Here is a 27,919-nt window from a genome sequence, read left to right on the forward strand (position 1 = left end):
TTTTTTTTTTTTTTTACTAATAGGTGGTACAAAGACTGAAAGAAAGCCAAAGAAACACAACCCTGAGATACTTGAGTTGTTATCAAGTAGGTATGGCTACAGTACTTCCAGAAATAAATTGCCATTCAGCAAACGTTCCCATTAAACATCTTATCAAAGTTGTGTTTATGGCCAACTAATGAATGTTACAGTAACCTAAGTTATCCGTTTTAGTACACATTTACTTAACAGAGTCAGGACCAATATTAACCATGCAGTCACTTCTACGAAAACTGTTGGTGAGGTCTCAGAGGGCACATCCCTGTGTGCTTGTTATTTTCATCCATTTATTAGTAAGTGCTGTGTTCAGTTCTTTGACAGATGTAGTGATGATGAAAATTGCTCATCAGAATAATCCACCCTCGCCACTTACGAGTTAATAATATTATAGTTGCTGGAGCTCAGTACAGACTCTTCCTTACTGGCATTCTTTCCATAATTGCAGCTAATGACTGTTTTTGCTCTGGATCCTAATACATCTACTTTTCTCTTACGCATTCTATTGTAGTCTGTGCACATTTTGATTGTGGTTTCTGGTTGAATCACCACCGTTGCGAATGTTAGAATGTCTCAGAGCAAAATGAACACCCAACACAAAATTGTTTAGTGTTTCCTGATTTCAATGCGATTCCTCTCCCATTCTGTCTGTCTTCTTAGATCTCAAAGCTTGGGGTGCAACTGTGTGTGGTGCACATCCATTATAGGTCGCTCACTCACGTCTTGTCTGGTTGAAAGCCATTTATCTTCAAAATGCCAACTTGTTATAAAGCAAGAAAAACAACCCTGTTTTGAGCAAGGTGACAATGCATTTTTGAGATAAACCAAAGGATTTTGAAACAATTTTCTGAGCCTTAGAGGTTGGAGAATTTTCTCAACCTGTAATTCTTCTACTTCGTCTGAAAATGCAAGACTCATGAAACTCTGAGATGTTTGGATTTACCAGACAGCAGCACCCTGCAATGATGTTTTATGGATAACATCTGGACAAAATGTTTTTCAATGTTTTATTAAAATTTTATCACAGGAGCTGAGGACAGATCAGTGAGACTTACAGCCTCGTATAGAATATCTGTTAAGAAATGCAAAGGAAAACAAATCCATGCATTTGGTGCATTTTTTTAACAGGACATATTTGTTCATGATTATGCATATAGTAATTTTAAATTCTTCAAGTGTACAACTAGAGTGTTTTGTCACCTTGTACAAAGTGGTGTGCATTTAGTAATGCAGTATGCTATAAGACATGCAGTACTAGAAGAGGGTAGAAATTCTGCACAAAATGCTGGGTGAGGTAGTTATACTAGTGATGTCCAGTGCAGTGATGCCTTATTCTTCACAAACAGTTGCTGTTGCTCCACAGGGACTGATTTATAAAAGTTTCACTTGACAGAAGTGCTGTACTAATAATACTACAAATAAAGATCATAGCTCTACACATAGCAGCACATTCATAGCAGGTGTTCAGGCTAACACCAGGCAGTCAGGCAACTTGAAGTTTAGTGTTTAAAGGTTAGACAGGATTTGGACTGGCATGTTGGCATCTCACTCTCTCCAGGCAGCTGTGTGGCTGAACAGCCTGGTGACAGCAGACTGCAGGGAATCCAGTGGTCTACTGTTGAGACTTCCTCTGTGAGGCGCTGGGTGGGCTCTGCTCTGGTATTTTACAGTAAGGGCATGGCTTGGCATCCCTGCAGGCTCTCTGACAGTGCTGTATTGATACACACACTGTACTAGTGTGATGCCAAGCACATACATACACAATATACAGAAAATGTGTATCTGTTGAACACTTCTTTGATTTATGCATAAGTGGGAGATGACAACTGAGATTATTTTTAATAACATTTAGTTTAGCTGTTGGAAAGTGCTCTTCTCACTTGTTAGTGAGTTTTACAAGATTTTTCTCTCTTAACATAAAGACGGAAGGAAAGGAAGAATGATATCATAGTTTAATATCATTCTGACAACCCCCAGCTGTTTTCCTGCTACATGGAACATCATTCATGGGAAGAACAGATGGAAACTCATTGACTGAGGGAACAAATGAAACTTTTCCTGCATGTTTGTGATCCTTCCTGGCAGAGTAGCAATCTGTGCCCTATAATCGTGTGTGTGTGTGTGTGTGTGAAAGAGTCTCCAGGGGACATATTTACTGTCTTTTCGCCACAGAGTCGTACAGTCATTACACATTGCACTGTAACCCCGTCTGATCCATCAGAGACGGCCTATTCAAGGTAGGGCACGGTACAGGAAAACTCTGACTTTTTGGGAAATATATAAAGTTTGCCTTGAAACTATCAAGTACGAAATTAGTATCAAAATTGTGAGCAGGGGTAAACAGCTGCCTTCCAACAGTTATCTCTTGTTATATCAAAGATTACCCACCTATACAAACGAGTAACCTGGGTGGCAACGTATTTGGCCGAGCTGTTGCAAACAAGTTTGTTGCATAAATTTTTTTGGATTTGCCAGAAAGCATTTTAAAAATACTTTTGTCACTTTCCAGCCTTTTAAGCTATGCTTGCCCAACCCCGTCTCCAACCTATAGTATCTCAAACAAAAATAAACTCAAAACTCATCTTTTTCCAGCCTTCAACCTCACTTAACCTGCTTCAAGCAGCCCTTTGAGGCATGCTTTGTGATATGCTTTGTGATATTGAGCTTTAAAGAGGTACTCCACCCTAAAACCTGTAGACTGAATTACATGACTATACTTTGATGAAACGCATCAATTGTGTTGGTAAAATTGACATTATTGCCAAATTTAGGAAAATCTGCCTTTTGTTGGCTAAAAATGGTCCAACACGCCACCTACTGTTTTAAGCTCTCTGAGCTGCTAACTTAGCTACAACACAGCCGCTAGCTCAACTACAACACAGGTACCGTGTAGTTGTACTGTACAAGATTCCTGTATCATATGTTTGTGTTAACTGGGGACTTTAAGATGTGAATTAAACCTACTTTAAGCAAAAATACATAATACTTTGTTCTGGTCCTTAATAGAAAAGTTCTTGAAGATGGACTAGAAATAAAAGAACACACAGGTATCCCTAATTAGTGACTGAAGACCAATGTGAATATCCAGAGAGTGAGCCAGTAGGCCTAATTGGATATAACCAGTTTTGATCTGGTTTTCCGATTTGTTATCAGTGACATGATAGTGAGCCTTCCCAATATTTCAACTCTTTAGTATCATTCCTTTGATCTGCTTGATGTAATCTCTTTAATAGCTCAGAACCATAGCTCACTAAATGACACAAAATCACATCATACATGAATAAATATGCAGATAAAGTCTAACCAAACAGTCGCCCAGGTGTCTTTCAGATTAACTGTACTGTTTGGTCGTACATACACGCCCTAGACTGCATTTATTCTTTAGATACATCTGTTTAATGACAGTCATCATTAAACCCTTGTTTAATACATCACTGCACAAATATGTTCCTAATGTACAATTGTATATGTTTATATGGCCAAATCACCCTCTTTGTTCTTTCTTTGTTCTTTCCCATGACCCCTTTGTAATGAGTACTGAATTATTCATCCTCCTCTCTACTCATGCTTTGAACAAATGTTCCGGAGAACAGGACTAATGGATTTAAAACCACAGTGAAGGTGAAAGGAGATGGACATCTTGATGCAGTAGAGTGTTTATAACATTGTAAATTAAGTGAATTTCGTGACCCTCATGATAACCTTCCACTATTCACTAGATTTCACTACTGAACAAATCATTTTGGGAACTACCCTTCAGTTAATCATCAATTTTCTGTTTAATAGCGTACACATGTGTCTTACAAACCCTTTAATTGCAGACATCTGTCACCATTGCATCATTTTGGAGATCAGGTTATATTATCTATGTTATGTTTTTAGATAACCAGTGAATGTGGACAGCTAATGTGGGGGTGCTATGAGGGGAAATCTATCCATATGACATATATAGGGCATAAGATGACATTCCCTGAGCTCCTATTATAGTCATAATTGTAATAGCAACAGCAAAGTTTCTGTAGAGGAAATAATCCAGGTTGCTGAAATTAAAAATGGTATTATAATAACTCCTGGGCTTTGTGGTTGTTGATTAGAGGCATATATAATGGAGTCTTGTGTTCTGTGCAAAGGGATGTTTTTATATATGTCCTTTGTGGCTCAGTTGACTATTTTCATGACCTTCACTACTATGCATAAGATTTCTGCAGGAGGTTCCTGCTGAGGATTCCTCGTGGTGCGCCTGTCACCAGTTAGGAAGACTGATGGAAGCTTTTTACCATCCATCCCTCTTGGGTGACATGTCACATCTATCATGAACACCAAAATTTTGCATAAGTCAAAAGCTTAAACAGTTTCTGCTGCTGTGTGTATCCACATGCTTGAAGCAGAGCTTTTGGGTTGTTATCCTGTGTGATCTTTTATCACTAAGGATGAGTTGGAGTCAGGTTTTTAAGCATTTAGTTTATCATTTTCATCCCTGCTGCTCATGGAGCAGATGTCCTACCCTAATAAAGCAAAATGTTTAATGGAACTCAAAGGATTCTGTATAGTTTTAGATTTTCTTCTGTGTGAACTTGTATTTACTCCACATGAAATTTTGACCTCACTCTTTAATCCTGAGAAAACATTTGTTGTGGGACTCTAATCCTGTCTGAGTACTGTACGTGCTAGCAATTGTAATCGTAACCCTCACCCTATCCTTGAAATATATTAACACATACAAGCAGTAACACACACACTCTTAACTGTAAAATGTAAGATAAAAAAAAAAAGATATTTTCCCTTTGACCAAAGCTACAGCATATACTTTGAAACAGAAACAACAAATACATGCAAATGCTTTTTTTTTTTTTTGGCCTTACTCTTATGAAAAGTAGACAGTTTATCAAAAGTGCCCTGCAGCATAATGTCCAATGATGCAATCATTTTCTTTGCTATTCAAAAAATGTCTTCTGCTGGTGCCATCCCAAAAATATCTTTCTCTAAAATTGAATCAGAACCATGACAGTGAAACATTTTCTTAAGGCTGTCTTAAACTCTATAAGCAGTATGTATTCTTGGATAGATGAAGTAAGTTGTGCAATATTAATCTCTGTCTCTCCCTCCATATTAGATACAGACGGTGCTTCACTAAACCTCGTCTAAAAGAGAACAGATGGGCCAGGAAATGAGATCTGGAAACAAGCCTGAACTGTTATGCTTTGATTCATCATTTGATTTCACTTTTTAGGGCTTTAAGGTAGAATTCACTGAAATGACTCACCAGTATTCAATCCAACTCCGCCAGACGTTTCAGTAATGGCTGTGAACAACTTCAGATGTTGGGATAATAGATAAATTAGTAAAGTAGTAGAATAGTAAGTTTAAATTCTTAGATTTCTAATATCACAGAACAAAAAGCCAGACCACCCAGAGAAGAAATAAATACTTTTGTATCGCCAAAGTGACCATGAGTGATGGAGGATTGTTAGTGGGATAAAATTACAGCAAATTGAAGTATACAGTACATTTCTGTGATAAACAACATATTTGACTTTATCTGAATGATCTAAAAGCACTATTCATCTTGGGCTCACAAACAGGTTGTCACTAATAATTTCTTTCCTAATACTATGTGACCCAGGTTTGACACAGAGGTTGTTTTTGGTTTAAGGATTTCTGTTCCAGGCACATGAGTTTAGGTCATCCCGGAGAAGTAAGTGTTGAGGAATGCACTCTGTTTTGACTGTTTGATATGCCGACGCATGCTATTGCGTGACGATATCCAGATTAGACTGTATGAGGTCTTCGTGCATTAACGCTGACCAGAGGTTTGGCACATGCAACATGTTATGTATGCGTTTTATCTCTTTCCAAACTGAGCTGAGAGATTGTACTGCAAAATGTAATAACCTGTCAACACCACTTTGCTTTTTTGTCTTTATTTAAAGATCCATCACATTATTTAACTACTTGTTATCTTTACAACATAGCTGTATTTGCCTTTCCATGATTGCTTTCTTACTTTTTCTTCCAACGGCATCTAATAACCAAACATTTACAAAAGCATGTCGACATTTTTTGAGCCCGGTGAAGTCGTGCAGAAAGCACATCAGTTCAGGTTTTACACGGCCAATAGGGAGCCAATGATAGGCTGATGGGTGTTAAGTTCGTCCCATAGCATCACAGCAGGAGGAAAGCCTCAGGTCGGTGCCCCAGTGTAATTAAATATTTCCTTGTATCCGCGGGCTCTGGCTCTAGTGGAATGTCTACTATGTGGGCTGGGGCCTAGCCGAATAGAGGGGTTATTAAGTGGTCCATGGAGCACTGGGTGATGGACGACTGTGGGGGTCCTATTGTGGAATATAGGCCTCACATGAGACCTTGTGTTTTCTCCCTGGATGTGCACAGGAGCAGGAAGCAAGATGAGAACTAGAAACACAATGACCTGCCTGTGTAGAAAGTGTGATTACTTTCTTTGCCTCTGTATTTGAGGATGATTATGTTTCCTTCTCTTCATAGGATTCTAAGATGTATTGTTTGCCCTTCATCCTGATTACTGTACTGTTCTGGTCTGAAACCATTTGTCACCTATTGTAAGACAAAAAGATACCTTGCATGTATGTGCACTTGAATTTGTTTTAGTCCTGTGTATTCCTAAATAACATAATTCTATCTCTTGGCGAGGTTGACATTAGGCAGTTTTGTGTTGAACTACTAGGGAGGTTGAACCCTTCAACAAATGCTCTGTGATCAGTAACATGTTTGCACTGTATCATAAGCTGTCAACAAGGCATCTCATCCCCCATAACCAAAGTGTTGCTGTCTTACTGTGTTACAGTACAGTTGTTAAAATTGAAGATTAAGCCAATGTGATCAACAGAAGAGGTACAAACTAGAGAGTTTAGATCACATCTAAATACATTTATTACAATATCAATGCCACAAATTGTTATGTGATAATGTATAGAAACTATTTGTTTCAACTCTTATTAGGTTGGTTTTGTTGTGTTTTGGCAAAAACACGACTTATATTATTTAATCATCATGTTGTGTTGCAGACAGGTGGTTGCTAACTTAAAGAAATGCCACATAATGTTGTATTGCTTACATACATACAATGTAAACTTAATACGTGTTATTTAAAAGTAGATGACACAAATTAAATGTGTTAAACATGCAGTTCAACCCCATTCTATAACTAAATCATTTCTGAGTTGCTTTGATTTGAACTGAACTTTAAGAAGTTCCGGTGCCTCAAATGAGAGTTCATTTTGAATGGCTGACGCACATGATTTGTCAAGCCTCCAAATCCTTTTAATGTGTTGTCCTTGGGTGAGTGTTATAATTGGATGGATAACAGATGTGACTGGAAGCAAAAGGCAGCTATGTTTTAAAAAGCCCATTTGAGTTTTGAATTCTTACTGTTTAAAGGAGCTTGGATGAAAGGAATGACTTGACTTTCAAAAGAACCTCAAAGACACGAACAAGTTTTATTCTGAACATGTGGTTAATACATGAGGTTATATCAATGCCATGTCTGTCATCGTTGGGTTAATTAAAATGCAAATATAAAAATTCAGTTTTAATGTGAAAATGACTTTTTCAACAATCATTCCTAGTCTCCTGGTGGTGTAGTCATTTAATAGCTATTAGCAATGCACCATGTGTATTCCCACAGTGAAAGTGTACAGCTATTAGCAGTGGTGCATCATTTCTGTTTATAGGGGTCACTAAATGAAAAAAATCAGTAGCTTAAATCAAAGTTCAAACACACATTTCAAGATGGCATAACGCACAAAAAATTGTTGAGAAGAACCTTACTGTGTAACATCTTGCTCAGTTTTGCCAGCCAGCCGTGAAAGACAGCTGGATTTGCCAAATATTCACAATAGAATTTCTTTCTCTCAAGAATTTGCGAAACATGTCATGGACGTCACGTTAAAGGATCACTGCAGTTTGATTAAGGTGAAAGTCAGATAGTTACTGGCTGCTGTTTGCTGATTAAAAATCCTTTCATCGAATAAAGACATTTAGGCATTTAGGATTAATGTCAACTTGATGAAAATCCAACTAAAAGTTGATAGAAATCATCAAGTTTTCTGTCAAACAAGTTTTATAGTGTAATGGTAACTCAGATTTAATAAAACTGCTGTGTTAGTCTTAAATAAATGCTTCGTTGTTATATGAGGACGTACAACTGTGCACTACTCCATTGTTTCTGTGTTGATAAGCTAATGGTGTCTGCATCGGTTGTGTGAGTAACTTGTCCCTCCCGAGGGTTGAATGAAGCTGGTCTCTATTCTATAGCTATTATTCGCCATGGTATATGCACTCCCTTTTACTATTGGTGCCTGGTCACTGTGTGAGCACCATCCCCTCTAAGGAGGCCTTGTGCACAGCAGTCGCTGTGTTTTCGAACCCATGAATAGACTGTAGAGGCCTTTGTTCCGGGGTGTTGTTGATAGTCTAGCCAGTGCTGTGGTTCATTCCTGTGACAGCTTCTTTCTGAAGATAACAGTGTGTTCCAGCTCAAGCAGAGTGGGGGCAGCTCTAAAATAGACCTGTAATCATAGACCCAGACAGAGAAAAGTGTTAGACGTGCCCTCAGACGACAGCTCTAATAACAAGCCGCAAAATTCAACCTGTAAGGCAAACTGTTTGAATATTTACCTTGCAGGATAGTGTCCTTGCTTCCACAATACCAAACCATTCTCAAATCCATACATATAGCAGGCTATCCTTTCAGGTTGTTGTTTTTACCTCAAGAGATGGCCTTGTGAACAAGTATATGAAGTATATGTAATTTGTGTAGTTTGAAATAAAGTCTTTTGCACATATGAATTCATCTAAATTTTCCTGAACATGACTGGATCGTGTATGGTTTCATGTTTTGAAACACATCATAAGATGACTTCCAAATGTTGGATGTTCGATACCGACATAAATGCACATTTTTTTAAAAACTCATTTGTTCCTCTCTTTGTATTTTAACAGTAACATTTCAGCATGAGGCCAATAATGATTCATCTGTTTTGTTTGCCCATAAACATATGATCCATCACTTTAGGACATTTCTGGCCCTCAGCCAAGCCAAACAAACAACAGTACACAGTTCTTTGTTGCTCAGCACTTTGTCCATTAGTATTTCCTACTGTCTTAATGATATCCAAATGACTTTGAATTTCTGTTCACTGTGAGCAGCCCACAGTCAAAATTGCTTGTGAACCATCCTAGCTTGCTGTTCCTGTATGAACCGGGCCAGGTGCCAGCCCCAGCTTCTCAGGTGTCTTTTGTGCCATGCAAATGAGCTTGCCATGGCAACCGTGTCTACTTAATGTCAGAGCATAGAGCCGCTTGACTGCAAAATGAAGGGGTCTGATTTGTCAAGAGATCCTTAGCACACCTGGTTGAGATAGAGGCTGTGAAATGCTTTTTTGAAGTAGGACAGATGGGAGTCAAATGATTAAAAACATACTTAAACTGAAGTTTGACTAACAGGGTGTCCTTTAATTAAGAGACTTAAAGTTTTCATATTCACTATTCTACAGTTTTTTTTCTAAATATCTTTTGGCACAGGAATAAGTGAATTGTATGTATTAAGAAGCAGCAAACACGCCCAACATTTTTAAGCAGTATAAAAAGTTGTATAATTATTAAAAGTATTTAAATATATATATATTATTTGTCAACAACTAGAACTCCTCCTGTGAAGCATCTGTAACTACTGTACAAACAGACAATCATAGTATACAGTAACATAGCTGTTATATTATAATACTATAATTGAAGGGCTGGCTTAAAACATTCTTGACCTTGGAAATAGTCGTTTTAAGTAAAGTGAAAGTGTTACTGTTAGTTTCGCAGTACAGTGTGTTTCCAGTCAGCACTTGGTGTGGGCAGACATTGTCAAGCTAGCTGAAAAGAGCTGCAGCACTGACCACCCAGAGATACTGAATGCAATTCTGTGATTTCCAAAATGACAGCAAATTTTTGGCTTGACTTGTATAGTGTTAATGTGTGTGTACATGTGTACTGTAATTCTCCACACTTTAATCTTGTCAATTAGTTACTTCACCTCTTCTTTGTGGGTGAATCTTGGAGCAACCAGTCATTCCAAAGCTAACATGGAGCCTCTGTGACTATACAGTTACACATTATCTTCCTTATCTGGTGTGATCTTTTGTTATTCTGTGGATTCGGATTTTCATATCTGCTCTCGGATAGCCCGAAATGCTGATGCTTCGCATATTTCTGGCTTGTGGAAGGAGATTTTTGAGAAGCATCAGTGTTGACACGAGAATTAAGTTGTATTATATAAGGGAAAGAAAGTTATTAATGTTATGCCCATATGGGTGGTCCAAGCTCCATTATTTCTGCATGAATTCCATACTCGTTCCATATTTGCTTTGGTATTGGTTGTACTGGTTTGTTTTTATAGTGCTGTATTGAACATTTCCACAAACGCTTGTATGCATTCATAATCAACGACCTGCACACTTTTCACATGGTCATTCTTGTCATTACTGCTTTTGTTAGAACTCCTCCTTGTGCTCACATTTCTCTCTTAACAGCCACAGCTATGATAATATTTCCTTGAGCGAAAGCTGATCCTGAGAACGTTTCCTCTGTGATGTTCGCAGTCTGTGAATGGTACAGTACGAGTTTCCCTCCAGGCCGCAGCACTCACGCATAGCCAAGCACAACAAGGGACTGATCCACTGGAGGAAGTGAGAGCATGTCACCATCAGAGCATGAGAAAGGAGCAGGGCAGGAACCCCAGCATGGCCTTCCTCTGACAGCCCTCATGGAAACAATGGCTTTGGCAGCCTCTAAGTACTGTAGTTGTAGTCCTTCCTTGTTTCTAGATGTACGGGCCGTGTAGCCAAGTGATGTTTGCTCATACTCATAAAGTTTATTGTGGTGTAACATTGTGTTCAGGGTGCGATTATTATCTTTGTTTCGAGTGAAGCATGTCAGGGAAGCGTGTTACATTACTTTCATATTTGATCCAGTTCATGTACAGAAAGGGAAAAGGTGTCTTTAGATCACACTTTGGCTTGCGAATCTCAATCTCTACACACAAATTGATCCGCATTGTGACCACTTGTATTAAAATTATACATGTCATATCACAAGAGTGGTGGTCGGGGTGTTGTCTTGACTGATAGTAGTTTAGATGAACAGTGTTACAGGATACAATTTAAAAGAGAAGCTCTCATAAAATGAGTTCTAATGTCAACAAGCCTTATGATGCCAAACAGATACCTTACTTCCTTCCATGATCAGTTATATCCCAGTTTGCCTCTGTCAATATTTTGTTTGAGAATTACTACTATTTTTTTTCTCTCTACCCTCGCAGCATCATTCAGTGGTTGAATTTATCACGAGAGCAACATGAGGTTTCATTTTAATAGAAGGGCTTGAGTATACATTTTCTCACAGTCTTCCTCTTGATTACTGTTTCAATAAAACCAGCTCTTCTAACTTTCAGCAATTGTTTAATATGCAGGGGAGCAACTCAGACAAGGTGGGAGTCAACAGCTGAATATGAAATTGATTTGAGAGGCTCAAAGGTGTCTGGCAGTTTGATTAAGACCTCGGTGTTGATATATTGACAATTTAGCTCCATGGCCTTGAGATGACAGGTCTCTTTCACATATTCAGTGATGCATTTCCTTAGTCGGGTCTCAGTGTAATATATATGAAAAAAGAAGAAACTAAATAGCCAAACTGCGCTCCCATGAGCATGCACTAAATTTTTCTCCTCATGTGTGCAACAGATCATTTAGTGTGTTTTTCTCCAGTATTATGCAACTGTTATTCTAATCCTGGAGTCAGTGTGATTGTTTTTAAAGCAGCCTCACCACAAAGATGCAGAAATATTTCAGTCAAAGCCAGGCTCAGGGGTTGCTCTCATTCAGAATCATAATAGTTTTTCTCATCTGTTATGTTGTAGAGTATGCTGTAGGCACAAAAATGTACAACCATTGGGCCGTGACATGAATGGTTGCTACAGTATATTGTAAAACTACTGTTACTGTATTTTCAGCATGTTGCATTCCCCTGGTTGTTTTGCTTTGAGTCAGTACATTTTGTGATAAGCATACATAGTTTGAGCTAGTGTACAGCCAGACATATTCTGTTTGATTGGAAGGCAGATCACACTTTCACATATGGCTGTGCTGAAACAGCGAATTTATTATATAGAAATGCCAAACATTCAATGGTTATAGCTACATAAATCTGAGCGCATCCTGCTTTCCTCTGTTTAGTAGCAATATGAAAACAATGTCTCTGGGTTTTGGACCGTTTGTCTGACAAAACAAGCAATTCGAAAAGGTAATCTTGCCTCTGGGGACTTTTGATGTGGATTTCCTGCTTTTTTGGGACATTTTAAAGACTAGGTGAAAATTATCGTCAGATTTTTTGAGCCCCATACTGTAAGATGGAGGCAAGGCTTGTTTCTAAGAGAGACTACTTGAATCCTGCACTTAACAAGTGAGAGCAATAAAACCCCATTTCTCAGTTTGGGGGAAGTGGTGGTTCTGTGCTATAGTCTATCATCTGCCTCAGCCTGAGCTCAGAGACATTATTCTTGTAGCGAATTGGATGACCTGAGTTTTTAGACTCCTACCCTTCCACACACTGGTTCATTACATCCAGCTGTCGTCGTCTTTATGACATTTTCTTGTTTCTGGAGCTTCTATTCGCCTTCTGGGTGACCCAAAACAGATCTGATCAATCACTTCATCTTTTTGTCATGGTTGTGTCTGTCTGAATAAAAATGAATTCTCAAAGAAAAGATTAGAGAGAAATGACAGCAGGTCTTTCTATATTGTATCTGTCTGCCTCTGTCTGTCTGGTCCACCCTGCAATCTCAGGTCGTCACCTCAAGTATTAGCTGCAGCTGTCTAAATGGATACACACAAAACATATCCTCTCTGGGGAGTTTGCTTACTGAATGTATCACCTGATGTAACATTCAGCCCTACCTAAAATCATTCCCAGAGAAAGGTGTGGTAGATCTTTCACAAAACAAACCTGAACCAAAGGCAAAATGTAATGCAGCAACCAGCAGGGATGCTAGAGGTTTTGGGAGAGCTGAGAATCCGAGTAAAGAGCAACGGCAGTGACAGTGACCCGAACGCTTTCCTCTTTCCAAGATGACACAATGGCAAATGTGAGAGGGCGGAAGCAGAGGTTTGCTGCCGGGGTTAAAAAAGCAACACTGGAGCATGTTTACCCCTGAGTAGTACTAAGTCCAGCAGTCCAGACACATGATGATCCGTAAACATGTGGTGGTGGTACTGTAATGCTGAGGCAAGTGGGGCCAAGCTGAGGACAAAATTATGATGGCATTGGACAGGAGGTGATAAGTTATAGTGAGGTCTGGATTGTACAAACATTATGTACCAACCAAGCATGACTTTTATTGCACCAACTGATGAATCTCTGCAATACCTAATACCAGTTATGGAAGCACAAAGTCATGCTTTGTCGGTTTATATATATATATATAATATATAATTAATATATAATTTCCATTTTTTCTCTTATGAGTTCTTTAAAAGGCAATACCTCCATGTCTGTAGGGTAATTTGTTACCCGCTTAGATTTAGTCAGCAGTGCAGTGGAAGGAAATACATCACTTTTGTCAGGAGTGAGTGTTGTGAGTGTCCAGCACAGTGTAAAACATATTCAGCAATTTATACTTTGACAAGAACAATATAACAAAGTGTTTATGTTCAAACCAGTAGTATGGAAAAAGTGTCTTTGTGTAGCTGGAACACAGCAGAAATTCATTGCACAGTATTCTGTATATAAGATTATTGCACACAATTTGGCAGGTTAAATATACAAGCCAAATCCATGTTTGTCTGTTCATGGTTAGACTGTCTTCTCATAAGACATTTTATCGTGGTCTCTGTTGCTTTTGGCTCCAAATGTGAAATGTTCATTGTTATTGGATCCCTTTTTTCCTGCCGCCCACAAAAGTAAGCTTCTTACTTCTCCTGCTTGACTCTAATATTTCTAATTTTGTGACCTGAATTGTGTATTTATCTTATTACAGCATATGTACATAGAAGCTACAAGTTATACAGCAAGGTCATGTTCTGGAATTAATGTTGGTTAATAATTGTTGCAACCATCTTATCTAGTATGTTTTATTGTTATTGTTTCCACAGTGACGAATAAGAAACCAACCTCTCTATCCATCACTAAGGTGAAGCAGTTCCAAGGATCTTCTTCCTTCATAAAAAGGTCACAGTGGACAATTGACCAGCTACGGCAGGTCAACGGCATTGACTCTAACAAAGTATGTAATTTCTAGTCCCCTTGAAACACTATTAATTGCTATTTAATTAGTTAATATTGGCAGGGGAAATCTATGTGTGAAGATGAGTAATTGCAGATGATTGACTACATGCACTCACCTCTCACTCATGTCTCGCTCTTATTGGAATTCTCTCTAAGGACTGTCCAGAGTTTGACCTGATGTTCGAAAATGCTTTTGACCAGTGGGTCGCTGGTTCAGCAGGAGAGAAGTGCACCTTCATCCAAATTCTTCACCACACCTGCCAGCGCTACAGCTTAGCACGGAAACCAGAGTTCGTCAACTGTCAGTCTAAACTGCTAGGGGGTAAGACGGTTGAAAAACAAACACTGCTAACTGTCCTTTGTTAATATTGCTGTTCATGGCACAGTGGCTCTGCAGTGCCAGCCTCGCTGCTTTCATACTGTGCTGTAAGCCAGTCTGAATCTAATTATGTATGATGACAACCAGCACCTGGTGTGTATGAAAATGCATGTTTATTCCTCGTACACAGCGTCTGTTGAGCGCTCTGCTGAAGTGAGGTCAATGAGGATGTCCAACAAAATGCATCTGCTGTGACTCAAAACATCTGACACAGATCAACTGGTTTAAAGCACATAGAAATACTCAATACAACACTAAATAATATTGTTTCCCTTATTTATGTGATGTTGACACATTTAATTGTGTGCCTGGAGCGTGAGACTCATTATTTTCAATTGGTTTCCACCCTTCATAATAACATTAAACATCACAGTAAGAGCTGTAACGGTCCCTTAATTATCGACACTGATGGTAAATCTGTGAGACTGTGGAAAGTCAGTTGAAAGCTAACCTTTCCCTTTGAAAATAATATTAATTTCATACCCAACTAATAAGTGAAGACAGGCTGATCAAACAAGTCAAAGCATAACCAATTCCCAAATGTATTAGACATGTAAAATGGAAATATAAAACCACATAATTGGTCGTGTCCTGGCTGCAAATTGTGTGTTTATTACCCAGGAGGTGAAGAGTTCTGGTGTGGGTTGATGGTTTCCTCTGCAGTGAAACCCAGTAGAGAATGCGGCGTCCTGAGTGGTTTAAGCAGATATTGATCTGTTTACCCCCAAGCTTCATCTTTGAGCAACATTCAACCTGTTGTATTATTCATGGTATTATTTATGGAAACACATCCCGATCCCGCCTCCGCAGGTTGCCTCTGTGCCCCACATATACAAGAATCAATTACCAGAAATACATATTTAAAAAAAAAAATAAATAAATAAACGGTTGGAAGTTTTTTTTAAACTGTTGCACTACAAATCTTACTGTGAGTAAGTCACAGAATGACTAATGACAACGAGTTACAAAGAGTTTCTTTGCAACGTGCTTTATAAAAGCTGTAATTCATGATACAAAAGAAAATGAAGACTTTAGGGGATTTCTGGGGAAAGCTGCAGCTTTAGGAAGTATTATTAACCATATAGTGTATTGCAGAAAGGTGAGACTATGAAATCTATGCATAAAGACACTATATATATATATATACTGTCAGATGTCTTTTTTTCTTACTCTGTGTGTGAGAACACTCATTGATGATTCCTGTTCTCTTCAAAAATCTGTTATGTTGCCTTGACCTCCCTCCTACTCTGGAAACCATGTCCATATTTAACTTTGTTAAACTGACCCTGGTGCATACTATAATCTCTGTATGTGTAGGTGGGAAGGTAGTAGTGCCCCAAAGAGGGTTTTTAGAGTAGGATGGATTATGGAATGTCAAGTGTTTCATATCAATCACACACCTCCAGTAGATATGAATATTACACTTAGTAGCCCTGTAACATTGTTTTAACTGCATCTAAGAAACCGTGGATGAAGTTAAGACATCTTGATAAAAAACCCTCAGAAACATGTCCTATTTAAAATATACTTTCAATAGCCAAACCTGTGGTTTCGTATAAACAGCTACAGTATTGATCCAGCTATTGACACCATGCTGTCAATAGCTGGTCAAGTAAAGCAAGTCTATCTGGCCAAATGATCTGATAATGAACTCCTGGCTCTCAGTGAGTAGGGATGCTGTGTTTGATAGATGGAAAAACCAAGCACATTGTGGCAGGAGGAACTAGGGGATGCCAGCCTGCTGCCAAACTCTGTCCACTCCAGTTTAAGTCTCACACCAGTGCAAAACAAAAATCATGACGCTGCTCAGGTGTGGGACCATAACTGTGGGAGACTCTATCTGCAGAATCCCCTGGGATGGCAGCCCCCAGAAAACACAAAAGTTATTTCACATAATCAAAGTCACAGATCTCTGGGGTTGTTGTTAGGTTTCCCCATGTGTGTATTGATGACAGTGTAGTCAGTGGTCTGTGAATGCCAGCAGCTCTATTCTTTACCTGAGCTTAATTTGCATTGTTTCCACATGCTGATAAGGTTACTTCAAGAGATTCTGACAATCTTTAGTTTAAAATGATACTAGACTGCAGACAGTTATCCATGCATTGCATCTGTGAGGTAATATTGTTTACATTTAATCATCAAGCTGTATCATCGCGGCTCGCTCATATTGTAATTGGAGTTATTGGAGGAGTTGATGTTTTGATGCAAAACAATTTAAATAAAACTCTAGATTGAAATTCAATTCAGCAATGATACTTTTTAATATCTTGCACTATGGGCTCCATATCCATGTGCTTTCTGATCTAGTAATTTATTCCTTTTTAAAAAGAGTTTTCTAAGTGAAACAGTAGGTGAACTGATGCTGTAGACTTTTACAGGCGTGTGTTTTTGATCCTTGATGGGGCATGTAATTGGTCTAGAAATAAAAGCAGCTAATTGCCTTGTTATCAATTCCGACTTGGGCTGCTGGCCACACTTGTTATATACCCTGTTATACCCCAATTCCCACCTGAGCTTTTCTATCTCACTGGGATGTATTCATGACGTGCTTCTAAACGAAATGTTAAATGAGCCTTAAGTGCTTTTAAACCCTCAGCATTAGACGAGCTTGTCTGCCTGCAGTTTACACTAAATGCTCTGTGTGAGGGTTGCAATCACTGGATGGATGAATAATTTAACAGTAACCAGTTTTACAGTTTTTCGCCTGACATTTATAAAGACCTGAACCCCTCAACACTTAACACATGATATAATAATCTGAAACCAGTAACCAGTCCTGACTAATTTAAAACTCAATCATGTTTGAACATCAAAGTTAACTTTTGATATTTTCTCATCACAGAAGACCAAGCTGTAGATTCAGTCATTTTCCGTTGCAAGGTCTATTTGAACAGAATGAAGAAAGAATTTGTTGCACACCACAGTCATCTACTAAGACAAGGTAAGCTGGTGGTTCAGTATACAAAACTACTTGGACTAAATGTAAAAAGTTCAATCCCCTACTAAATAGTGTTGACTTGACCCAGAAATCAAAGTTTCTTTGGACTAAGTTAAATTAGTACTTTCCTTACTAACAAGTGATGATTTCCAATTAGTAGTCAGGTTGGATAAGAGATTATCTAGCAGAAATACTTCATTTGAACTGTTGCATGCATGGCAAGCAAATGGAAGATCAGAGATATGCTCCTCTGAACATTTGACCAGTACCAAGAGCAAACAACTTCTAAAAAAGCCTTAATTTAATGCTGAAAGCAGTACTTTTACAGTAGATGCACTTAACAAGATGTGACCACAGTAAATGGGGTCATTCTGCACAGTGGGATTTAAAAAAAGTTTAGAATCAAACCTGTCGCCTGCTTTTTGAGCTGATGGCTCTGCTCCTGGTGCTCTGGGACTTCAGTGACCTGTGTTGTCATTATTAGGGCTGTACTGTAGTTACAATTTACAAACAGAGCTTTCCTCTCTATGCTCCCAGTAAGCACAAAGTTAAAAAAAGATTCCCCTGGTTTGTGTTGTCACTGTGTGGAGTTGGAGTACATGCTGAAAGGGATTTTAAGTTCCAAAGGTCCAAAGGTTATGCAAGTTATGTTCACTGTCCTTGCCCCTCACTGTCAGTCTGTGTGTACAGAGTCACTGACTAAAACTGTGCAGAGGTAAATCGCACTTTGACATACAAGGGCAGTACAGTGATTGAGTGCTTCCTCCCTAATGTATTCCTCAGTATTCTGTACTTCTGTGTAGCATTTCACAAATTAACATTTAAGCTGAGTCAAGATTATAATGATGGGAAATTATGGCTGTTTAATGCGTTGTGTGATGCTGACATTTATCTGCTGATTAAAGCCACTGAGAATAGGCTGTTCATGAATACCTAGTAGCTATTTTTCTGTCAGTGCCGGCACAACTCTGTGGTACATTCAGGACAGGACGTGCATGTTTGTCCTCATTGGTGTCCTTTGTCATGCTGCCTCAAAAGGCACTGTCACTAAAACTAAAGGCCGACTGAGCAAGCAAGGTCAAGACTTTCCCTTCATGAAAAAATGTCAAGGGCAGAACAATCTCCTGTTTTTCTCTGAGCAGTTAACAGAGGGGTTGACCGAGTCATTCAGGCACATCCACCTCACTCCAGAGTAAATGTGAGTATCTGTAGGATGCACACATATGTTAAGAGGGAGTCAAATGTAGATCAAGCAGGAGGGACCAGCACAATAATACAGATGAATTACTTAATTAACTGTTTATAATAGGATAATTTGTTGTAAACCTCAGCAGTGGATTACAAATTTTACATTAAAAATTAAGTAATAGTGCAGTTGAGTTTATGTAGGTTCCAAATGAAGATTCAGTCTGTGACTACTGATGCTAAGAAAGTCGAGGTCTTGGCTAGTGGTGGTGGGCAGGTGGAGGAGCAACACTGTGTTGGTCAAAAGACTGTGATATAATGATAGGCCTATATAGTAGGGTTTATATATTATATACAGTATATATTTCATATGGAGGGAGTGGTATCAAGAAAAAAAGAAATGTACAGATGGCTGTATGATTTAGGAAGAACATAGAAAAAGGGAGAACTGCCCTGTATAAAAGGTTTGGGAGTTACCTTTAAAAGAAAGAATGAACTGTTTAGGGAATAACTGCAGGTAGAATGTGGAGAAAAGTGATTGGATTAAAGGCTGTATAGAAATAATGTGTAAGTCAGGAGTGCCGGGGGGGAGGTGCCCTTCCTGGTTGAACCTCTGCTATAGTTTCATTTTGCTGCTGCGGATAATGTCAAGATTTGCATTAATTAAACTGCAACAGGAGTTTATCTTGCAGCAGGAGCTGCATAACTGTGTCTTTAGGCCCCTATGAGGTCAATAACATTAGACATTTCTTGTTGAATCTTTTCTCATTTTCTCATTCCTTTATGCATAATCCATTTGAAATTGTCCTGCCTTGCTAGTTTTCAATATATATGAAACTTCGAACTATAAATAAAGTAACTTGTTCAAAAATAAACTATAAATGAGAAGCATGAAAAACATCTTAACTTTTTTTATTCGCCCTGTTTTAATCTTGTTCCATAGGAAAACAAAATAGCAGACCACGGAAGCATTTAGGGAGAAATGCTTTTCTTGTTTCCAGCCTTGGCCTTCATGCTAGTTTATTGTGTTTTAAATTATTTACCTATTAACTTGAAAGCTTTATACAGCCCTTTCTCAGAGAGTGCTGCTGTCACACACATAGAGCAAAGAAACTTCCATGTGTTGAATTTGAAAATAAATTATTTTATCACAGTAACACTCTAATTATAAATGCAGTTGTGGTTAGGGTGGAATTTATCACAGAAATGCAGTTATAATACGGAAACATATTTGATGTTGTTGAGCCTTCCTCAGACACTTCCTTGTTTACTTTTTTGGCTGCCGGTCTTCTACTCAGTGATAAATTCTAGAAGAAGGAAAAGGGATTTTGTTGAATTAGGTTGCAAACATTTTAATAATTTTAACACATTCAGAAAGCCAAATTTGACGTAGTTGTATATTCATGTTGTATGTCCTCTATGTCCTACATACATCTACAGTAAAATAGGTGATGAGAGGTTTTTAATATTTTTTGTCTCAATAATAAGTTGAAAATAACAGCAATTACTGGGTACTTCAGTGTCAAGAGGATCTGAATATGTAGGTGCAGCTATGAATAGGTTTGGGATTACTTACAGAAATCCTTGACAGTGTTTCATATGTTTCTTGCATGAATAATCGCAACCTAAAGCCCTCTGGTAATTTCTGGATAATAAGGAGAATTTTTGATGGTAGTTGTTGCAGATAAGTATGTGCTCCCTATGTACTTAAAAGAAATTATCGTAAGACACTCACTCCCTTGAAACACCCACGCATATTATACCCCGCAGCATTATCCTAGCGCAGAGATCACGTGCGTTACCAGAGTGAAAATACTGAAGGCACTGTAGCATGCCTTGTTTGAATGGATCTTTTTTTGTAGGTGTATTTTGTTCTTGAAGTGATCCATCCAATCTAATCATTCCCATATGCTTAGAGAGTAAACGTGACTTAGCTGTCAGCGTCTTGTGGAGTATATCTGACATGCTCCTGTTGATAACCATCAGCTTATTTTCTTTAGCACCACCGCAGTGCAGTCTGTAATCTACAGCTTACAGCAGAGCTGTATCTTTCTTCGAATCTTTGCACTTCCTTGTTATGTTCATATTTGCTCATAGTTCGTATTTTCTAGAATATTTATATTGCCAGAAACAATTTTCCTTTTTGTTCCATCTCAATTGTTTAACAAACCCTGGCTTATTATGATATTATGGGATATAGCAACAAAATTCTTCCTGCATTGTTGAGAGAGGCGTGTCATGGATGTTCTAGGTTTGGCCTTGTACAGTGGGTAATTTTCAACAATGCAAGCTGACAAAATCTTCACAAGAAAAGCTCCTCTTTTAGAGTTACCAGTGCAACATTTGTATCAATAAAATACAAACTATTAATACCAGTGAACCTCCTCAGTAAGATGAAAGAGCCGCTGTTATCCCCACTGATAACTTTGATGGCTGGTCAGCTCCCACTTTAGGTTAAGATCACAGCGATAGCACCACATAACATAATCTACTCCTACACGTTTCATTCAGCTCCTGATTCTGCGGCCCCTTCATAACCTCTCCAGAATGTCTCCACCCTGCCTTCTCTGTAATTACATTCTCCACTGGGGGAGCCCACGCTGCAGCCTGCCACTGATCTCTGAAAATGGAGAAAGAAAAAGGCACCAGAGTAAAGGAAAATCGTGTGCAGACAAATAAAGGGCGATGTTGTCTGAGTGCATGGTGTGTAGGGGTTTTAAGGGTGGGGGTTATATTGAGGATGATGGGAGTATTACTCCCCGGGTTCCTCTGCAGAAGGAGAGGATTAGGAGGAATCTGTCTGAAGGTGAAAAGGTCTTATCCTTTTATAGTGAAGCTTCTCCTCTTCTTTTTTTTCAAATGGAAGCAGTAGCAGCAGCAGAAATGTGTTTTTTTTGTAAACCAGAATCTACATTTGCAGTGTAAAAGAATTACACATAAACTTTCCTTTTTAACTAGGAACCCTGTAGCCATTAGCAAACAGACACATTCTAATATTCAAACTTGAAAAAGGAGTCCCAGGACAGGTATGAAGCTTATTTCATCGCTGGTCCAGATATGTTTGTCATGTGCAATGTGGCCTGCAGTCTGTTGTCCATTTACTGTAATCTCTGGAAAAGGAAGGTCTTGTGTTTATGCATGTGTTTCCATTTCCTTTTGTGTGCGTAGGTGTGGGTATGAACATCTATACATCCGTCTGTGTGTGTCCCCGGGCGTGTCTCTACACAAACTGTTTTGAATCTATCAAGTTTACTTCTTTTGAAGGAACACCAGCTGGCCTCGCCGTCTGCTTTTGGGCTGTCATATAACCCACTGCAGTAGAACTGTCCCAATTATCTGTCACTCAGCCTACGTGCCTTAAAGCCTCGAGACATACACTCACTATATTGCAGTTTCCTGCGGGAGTAGATAGAATCAAGCTTGTCAAGCCTTAATACAGTTAGTACCTTCGAGCTTTGCTCGGCCTGTTTCTTCCCGTCAAACTCATTTACTGTATATCTGAGGATATAAACCTTGGACAATTTCATCTAGCTTATCTTTTCTCTGGGTGTTTGGTGTGTTTTTCTTTATTGTTCACTTGCCCACATTTTAAAGTTAGGCACAGGAGTAGACAGTGTAGTTGTGGATTATTTAGTATAATTTAATTGTATGCTTTGTAATTGTATATCCCAGAAATATATATTGCTCAATGCAAAATTCTGTGCTCCTAGTCCTCCTCAATTTGTCTTTTTGTCACCTTGTGAAGCCTGTGGTGCCACTCTGGTGTTGTAATTAAAATGACTTGTCAGGATCTTGCCACCACAGACTGAGAGCATCCTTTGACTCTTTTTGGGGAACCAAAGAAAAGTAACTGGCGACAACAAAAACAATGCAGATTTTTTTTCCCAAACTGGCATGCTGCCATCAGATACATCTACATAAAATGACTAATGATTGGAACAATGCAACTGTATTGCCGACAAAGAGAAGACAGCAGGAAAATTTCTGCCGCTAGTCTGGTTGCTAGCGTAGTGCAGAACAGCAGCACTCCCAACGTGCTTTAGATTAATGACTTGTCAGAGGAAACATCCGTAGTGCTGCCACGGCTATCGGAAGATGTGTTCTCTGTCTTGTATCCACTACTGGGTCTCCAGGGCTGCCCATTCAACCAAGCACATATCCTCTCTTTATTACGCTATAGTTCAGTAGAGAGTAATCGCACAGCTCGCAGCACAAGTTCAAAACTGAAGAAAAGTAGCGCTGAATGTCACCAGGAATCACATGCCTCCTTAAAAAGAGACATGAAATCGGTTGTTGAACTTAAATTTGTTGCCGTTGCATACTTTTGAAGTTTGAAAAGGTTAATTTCACTTGATCTTACCTTGAAGTAAATCAGCTTTGAAGAAAACTCATTATCCACCTTCCCACGATGCACCTGATGGAGGCCATTTACTTTTTCATGATTTTGTCATCCACCATTAACACTAACGCTCAGTGTCACTGATTAAACTACACCTATCTAATGTCACAGGTTCATTTGTCACTGCTAGTCTCCCACACTCTGTTGTCCACCATAAGAATCACAATTTATTTCCCCTTTTGTCTTTTCTCTCCTCTCTCTGTGTCCTACTTCTCTTCTCTGCTTCTCTTTGCTCTGCCTCGCTTCTTCACTCCCTGCTTTATCTGCAGGTAACAGTATTCTACACTCAGCTGCAGACAGTGTGACGAGTGCTGTACAGAAGGCCAGCCAGGCTCTGAATGAGCGCGGCGAGCGATTAGGTCGAGCCGAAGAGAGGACTGCAGACATGAGGAACAGTGCCGAACAGTTCGCTGTCACTGCACACAAGGTGAGGCAATATGTTAGCAAGATATATTACAACGCATAACCTCCGGATGGGTTTAGTGTATACATTTTAATACACTGCCATTGACATTCTGACATCGAATCCCACCTCTTGTTGTAGAATATCTAGTCATGGTTTTAAAGTCATTATTGGTGCAGCCAAAAGATCAAACATTTTACTTAAACCTGAGGATATTTGTAAGAGTTGTTTCATTGTAGCTCCAGCCTCTTAGCCGTGGTGCTCTCTGCTTTGCGAAGATAATCGCTTTTTTTCTTCTTCCCTCATTTACTTTCTCTTTTGTAGTTCTCTATGGGGTGTTCCCTCATCCTCCATCCATCCCATATCTCTTGTTTGTCAGGAAAACTAATTGCATGCTGTTTAATGAGGCTATTAGCATAATATGATTTTTTTTACTGCGAAACACAAGAAAAAAATCGATTTCTTTGTTACAAGCGCACCTGATTATGATCATCATAACTGTCTTTTTAATAGCACACAGTATATCACACATGCCTGGGTTTGCAACTTTGGTTCTTGTGTAAAATTAGGGTTAGTAGACTGTTAGTGCGCTGATAGACATGTGCCATCTAAGAGCGATGCATACTAGTGATGGTGGGATAATTGAAAGACATTTCAAAGAGCCTTGCATGGCCCTCTCACCGCTCACAGATGAGCTTCCCCACCGTGATGATAACAAAAAACTGATAAGCATAGAAAAAGGCCTCGGCTCTGGTGTTTTCAGGAGAGAATGACTGTAGAACCCCCACGAATAATCACTCATTTGCAGGCATTTCTCATTTCGCTTGCTGCCATTAGCCTTTATATTATTCGTTTCATAACTTGTCATTTGTCTTGCACGTTTTTATCAAGACTCATCATAATGTTGCATGTCTCAAGCTCTCTTTTAAAGGCAGTTGGTAGCCCGTTTGCTTTTTTTATCAGTTTCGTTTCTGTATGAGGGTGACTTTTGATGATGGCTTACAGGCTGTATTGTGAAGGATGTGAGTTTCCCTACTTTCAAGTGATCTGCATGTATCTTCAAATTATAGCCAACTGTCATACTGTGAGAGAGTCACCTTGACTCTTTTTTTTTTCTCTTAGTTGACTCCTGGAATCCCATTTCCGTGCCTCACTTTGTGACAGCAGCCGATTTAGCCGCACTGCTCAGTTTTAGTCAAAACCCCTCATTTCTGCATGATGCTCTACTGCCCCCACTTGTTCTGTCTGTAGAACTCAGTTTTCCTTATTCTATGGCAACATATTCCATACTTAGTCTGTGTGTGTGTGTGTGCGTGCGCATCTTCCATCCTCACGTCTCTGTACCCCATGTATTAGATTGGTGGCCCTGGTCATATTTCTAATGAGCCTCCAGACAAGCCCATTAGAACCCTTGTTAATGAGATAAATGAAGTTGCCTTGTCATTGCCTGAATAAAAAACACCAGGAACCTTGGCTGCCTTCCAGCACCTATATACTAAATCTTCCCTTTCCTAACTGCTTTTTCTCCTTTTGTGTAGCAGTTCTAAATTTCACTCACTGCGCTTGTTATTGCATTTTATTGAAGACAGAATGTGTTACATTTTGCTGATAGGGTCATTTGTAATTCTCACTGTATTATCCACAACCCCCACCCCAATTTTTTTACAGCTTGCCATGAAGCACAAGTGTTAGACCACTGCCAAAACCAACTGGGGGGTGGGGATCAACAATCACCAGTCGCTGTACAGGAGAAGGATTCCAGATTTTATTATTTTTAAAAGTTTTTAATATGATTACTATTTGTTAACAATGTTAACATTTTAACGATTTTTGGTTATTGTATTCTGGTGCGTTCTCTGATGGTTAGACATCGAGCAGGGGGGGAAGAAGAGAGGAGGTAAACAACGCTACAGCAGACTGTCAGCAGAGTGTTTCATGCTTCTGTTTGCCAAAAAAAGTTACACGCCACAGCCATGACTGTATTTGATAACCACGGTCACTCAAAACACTTCCCCTCTTCATATGCTCAGACATCAATGTGAGTGTGCACACAGCTGACAAATCATTATCAGCAGTCACTCCAAGACAAGGAACAGATTGTCTCACTGGTTATTAATTGTTTTTCATGAGCACTGCAGTGATTATGCAGTCTGATGTAATACTGACAGACTCTCTCATCACGAATATATGCACACATGCATACCTGAAGATAGCCTTGATGTTTTTCTTACCTGATATTTATTAGGTTGTACCCAGATAACTATTTTGGGAATGCATTTGGGGAAAAAGGATGGGAAATGAAAATAATCACATCTGTGGAGAAAACAACAATAACTACACCCCTGAACATCAAAACATCCAAATATTTATTTTTCATTTATCATTTCCTTCTCTCCTTGGACTCCTGGACATTGCAGTCTTTCAATCTGTTCTGTCCATCATTTCAAAAATGTATCATAACAGTATTAGTCAAAATGTTTTCAAAATAGTGTTTCATAACTGTTAGACCATTTAAAACAACCAAAACGACATTGAATACAGTTGCCAACATGTTTGGAAGTGTACTTAAAGAACTCTTTAGAAAATAAGCTTTTTAAGTTTAAGAGTGGGTGGCATTTCATTAAACCAGCTTCTGCATTGTAAAAGCAAAACATGTAATTCTTCTAGTACTATTATCTTAATGTCTGTAGAGCTAATTTGTCCCGTGAACATAGGATGTTTTAAATTGATTTCTGGCTGTATTTCAACTTAAGTAGTTTTACTCTGTTTTTTGTAGAATTTGGGTTGGTCATTCTAATGGTGTCTATTCGGATCGATAAAATACAAAATGTCTCAAATAGCAGCCGCAGCAGCAGTGTGCAGTGGTGTATTTTTTTGTGTCATTGCTCTCACACTGACTGTAACTTTGGCTTCCTCACCCTCACAATCAAGATGTATTTGATTTTTTTTTTATATTTTGAATTTTATAATTCACAATGTTTCAATGCACCGACAACCTTATCTTGCACAGCACTGTTGAGTTCATACTGAAACGTTCCAGTTGCCTAACTGTTATTGTGCTTGTATTTCTCTCTTTAACACTTTGGATGTTTAAATAGTGTCCTTTTTATAACCAGCTTTAACAGTTCCATCAAACAATGGAATCAGAAGTTGTACATTTATTTTGTTGGGTGTTCTTTATCACTGTTATTGCATTTGCGTGTTTTACTCACCTGGATTTTCTCTGCTCATAAACAATAAGCTGCCTAAAGCTTAAAGTGTCTAATGGGTAATTTTCTCTGTTTGATTTTGAGTCTCACTACATGCTCCAACAATGCTCATTTCACACTGATGTCGATTCTCTATTATACTGTAAGATGTAAAATAAAGTCCAATCCACAATCAAAATAAAATGGTTCTTTATTAGTGCCTTTTGCTGTCAACGTCTCACCTCAGTCTGTAAATCAATGTTAATATTATCTTGCTTAACGTGGCAACCAGGGTAACACTGCCTTAGAGGATCAATGAAGAAAACACATTTTTAGGTTTTGGTTAAGATTTAATTAAATACTAAGTGTTGTATTTATACTACAGGGGGTGTTATGCAGAAGTAAAATGGTGAGGGTCATGATTTGCACATTTAAATATGACTACTTGTAAGTAAAATATCTGCATGCTTATCTTTGCTGTCTTCTTTCATTGGGTTTAAATTAATTTACTACTTCTACATTGTGTGTATTTAAATTATTTAATGCCGATAAAGTATTTGGCAAGTAGGGATATTGAAATTTTTACATTTGAGTTTTGTCAACCTTCCATAGGAACGTCTGTAAGTAAATAAAAGTAATAAACATCATACTTCTTCAAGTTGTGCAAATTGTTTGCCCGGTACTGGTGATGTAACCTCTATAAAAGGGTCAATTATTAAATTTATACTGTTAATTTGTTTTTTCTGGTCTGACCTTTCTCTCTGTTATTATTGACTGAAATATTCAGGAAACATACAGTTTGCAGTTTACAGTTGCACTGCACTCAAATTGAGTGTGTGTAAACTACTGCTCACCGTGCCATTTTCCTGTTTCCCCTGCAGAGGGCACTGTCAGCGTGTGTGTATGCCTATGTATATGTGTTTGTATCTGTCTCAGTCCAGGCTGCAGTACTCTTTCAAGAGTCATAGTTTAAAAAAACAGACAAAACCCAACTAATCCTCAAACTGGATGCCACAAAGCACAAGTTACTTATTTATTCTCTGATATGGCTTTATTTTTTAAAAAAATGCTAGAAACTACAATTCACATA

At 38.6% G+C, this 27,919-nt stretch overlaps 1 protein-coding gene across 2 annotated transcripts in view; it reads left to right on the forward strand.

Annotated features, from left to right (window-relative positions):
• Nucleotides 1-27,051, forward strand: part of stxbp6 (syntaxin binding protein 6 (amisyn)) — a 54,582-nt gene extending 27,531 nt beyond the window's left edge. The window contains exons 3-7 of one of the 2 annotated variants that reach the window (XM_035674498.1): nucleotides 14,205-14,335; nucleotides 14,494-14,659; nucleotides 17,559-17,657; nucleotides 23,508-23,665; nucleotides 25,310-27,051. In XM_035674498.1, coding sequence (XP_035530391.1) covers nucleotides 14,205-14,335; nucleotides 14,494-14,659; nucleotides 17,559-17,657; nucleotides 23,508-23,665; nucleotides 25,310-25,333 — 578 coding nt within the window. In that variant the 3' untranslated portion in view covers nucleotides 25,334-27,051. The remainder of the gene's footprint in view (nucleotides 1-14,204; nucleotides 14,336-14,493; nucleotides 14,660-17,558; nucleotides 17,658-23,507; nucleotides 23,666-25,309) is intronic. The other variant, XM_035674499.1, reaches the window with a different exon arrangement.
• Nucleotides 27,052-27,919: the final 868 nt, after the last annotated feature.

Source organism: Morone saxatilis, unplaced genomic scaffold, assembly GCF_004916995.1.
Source record: "Morone saxatilis isolate NCDOM2014 unplaced genomic scaffold, NCSU_SB_2.0 Contig3, whole genome shotgun sequence".
Taxonomy (NCBI): Eukaryota; Metazoa; Chordata; class Actinopteri; family Moronidae; genus Morone; species Morone saxatilis.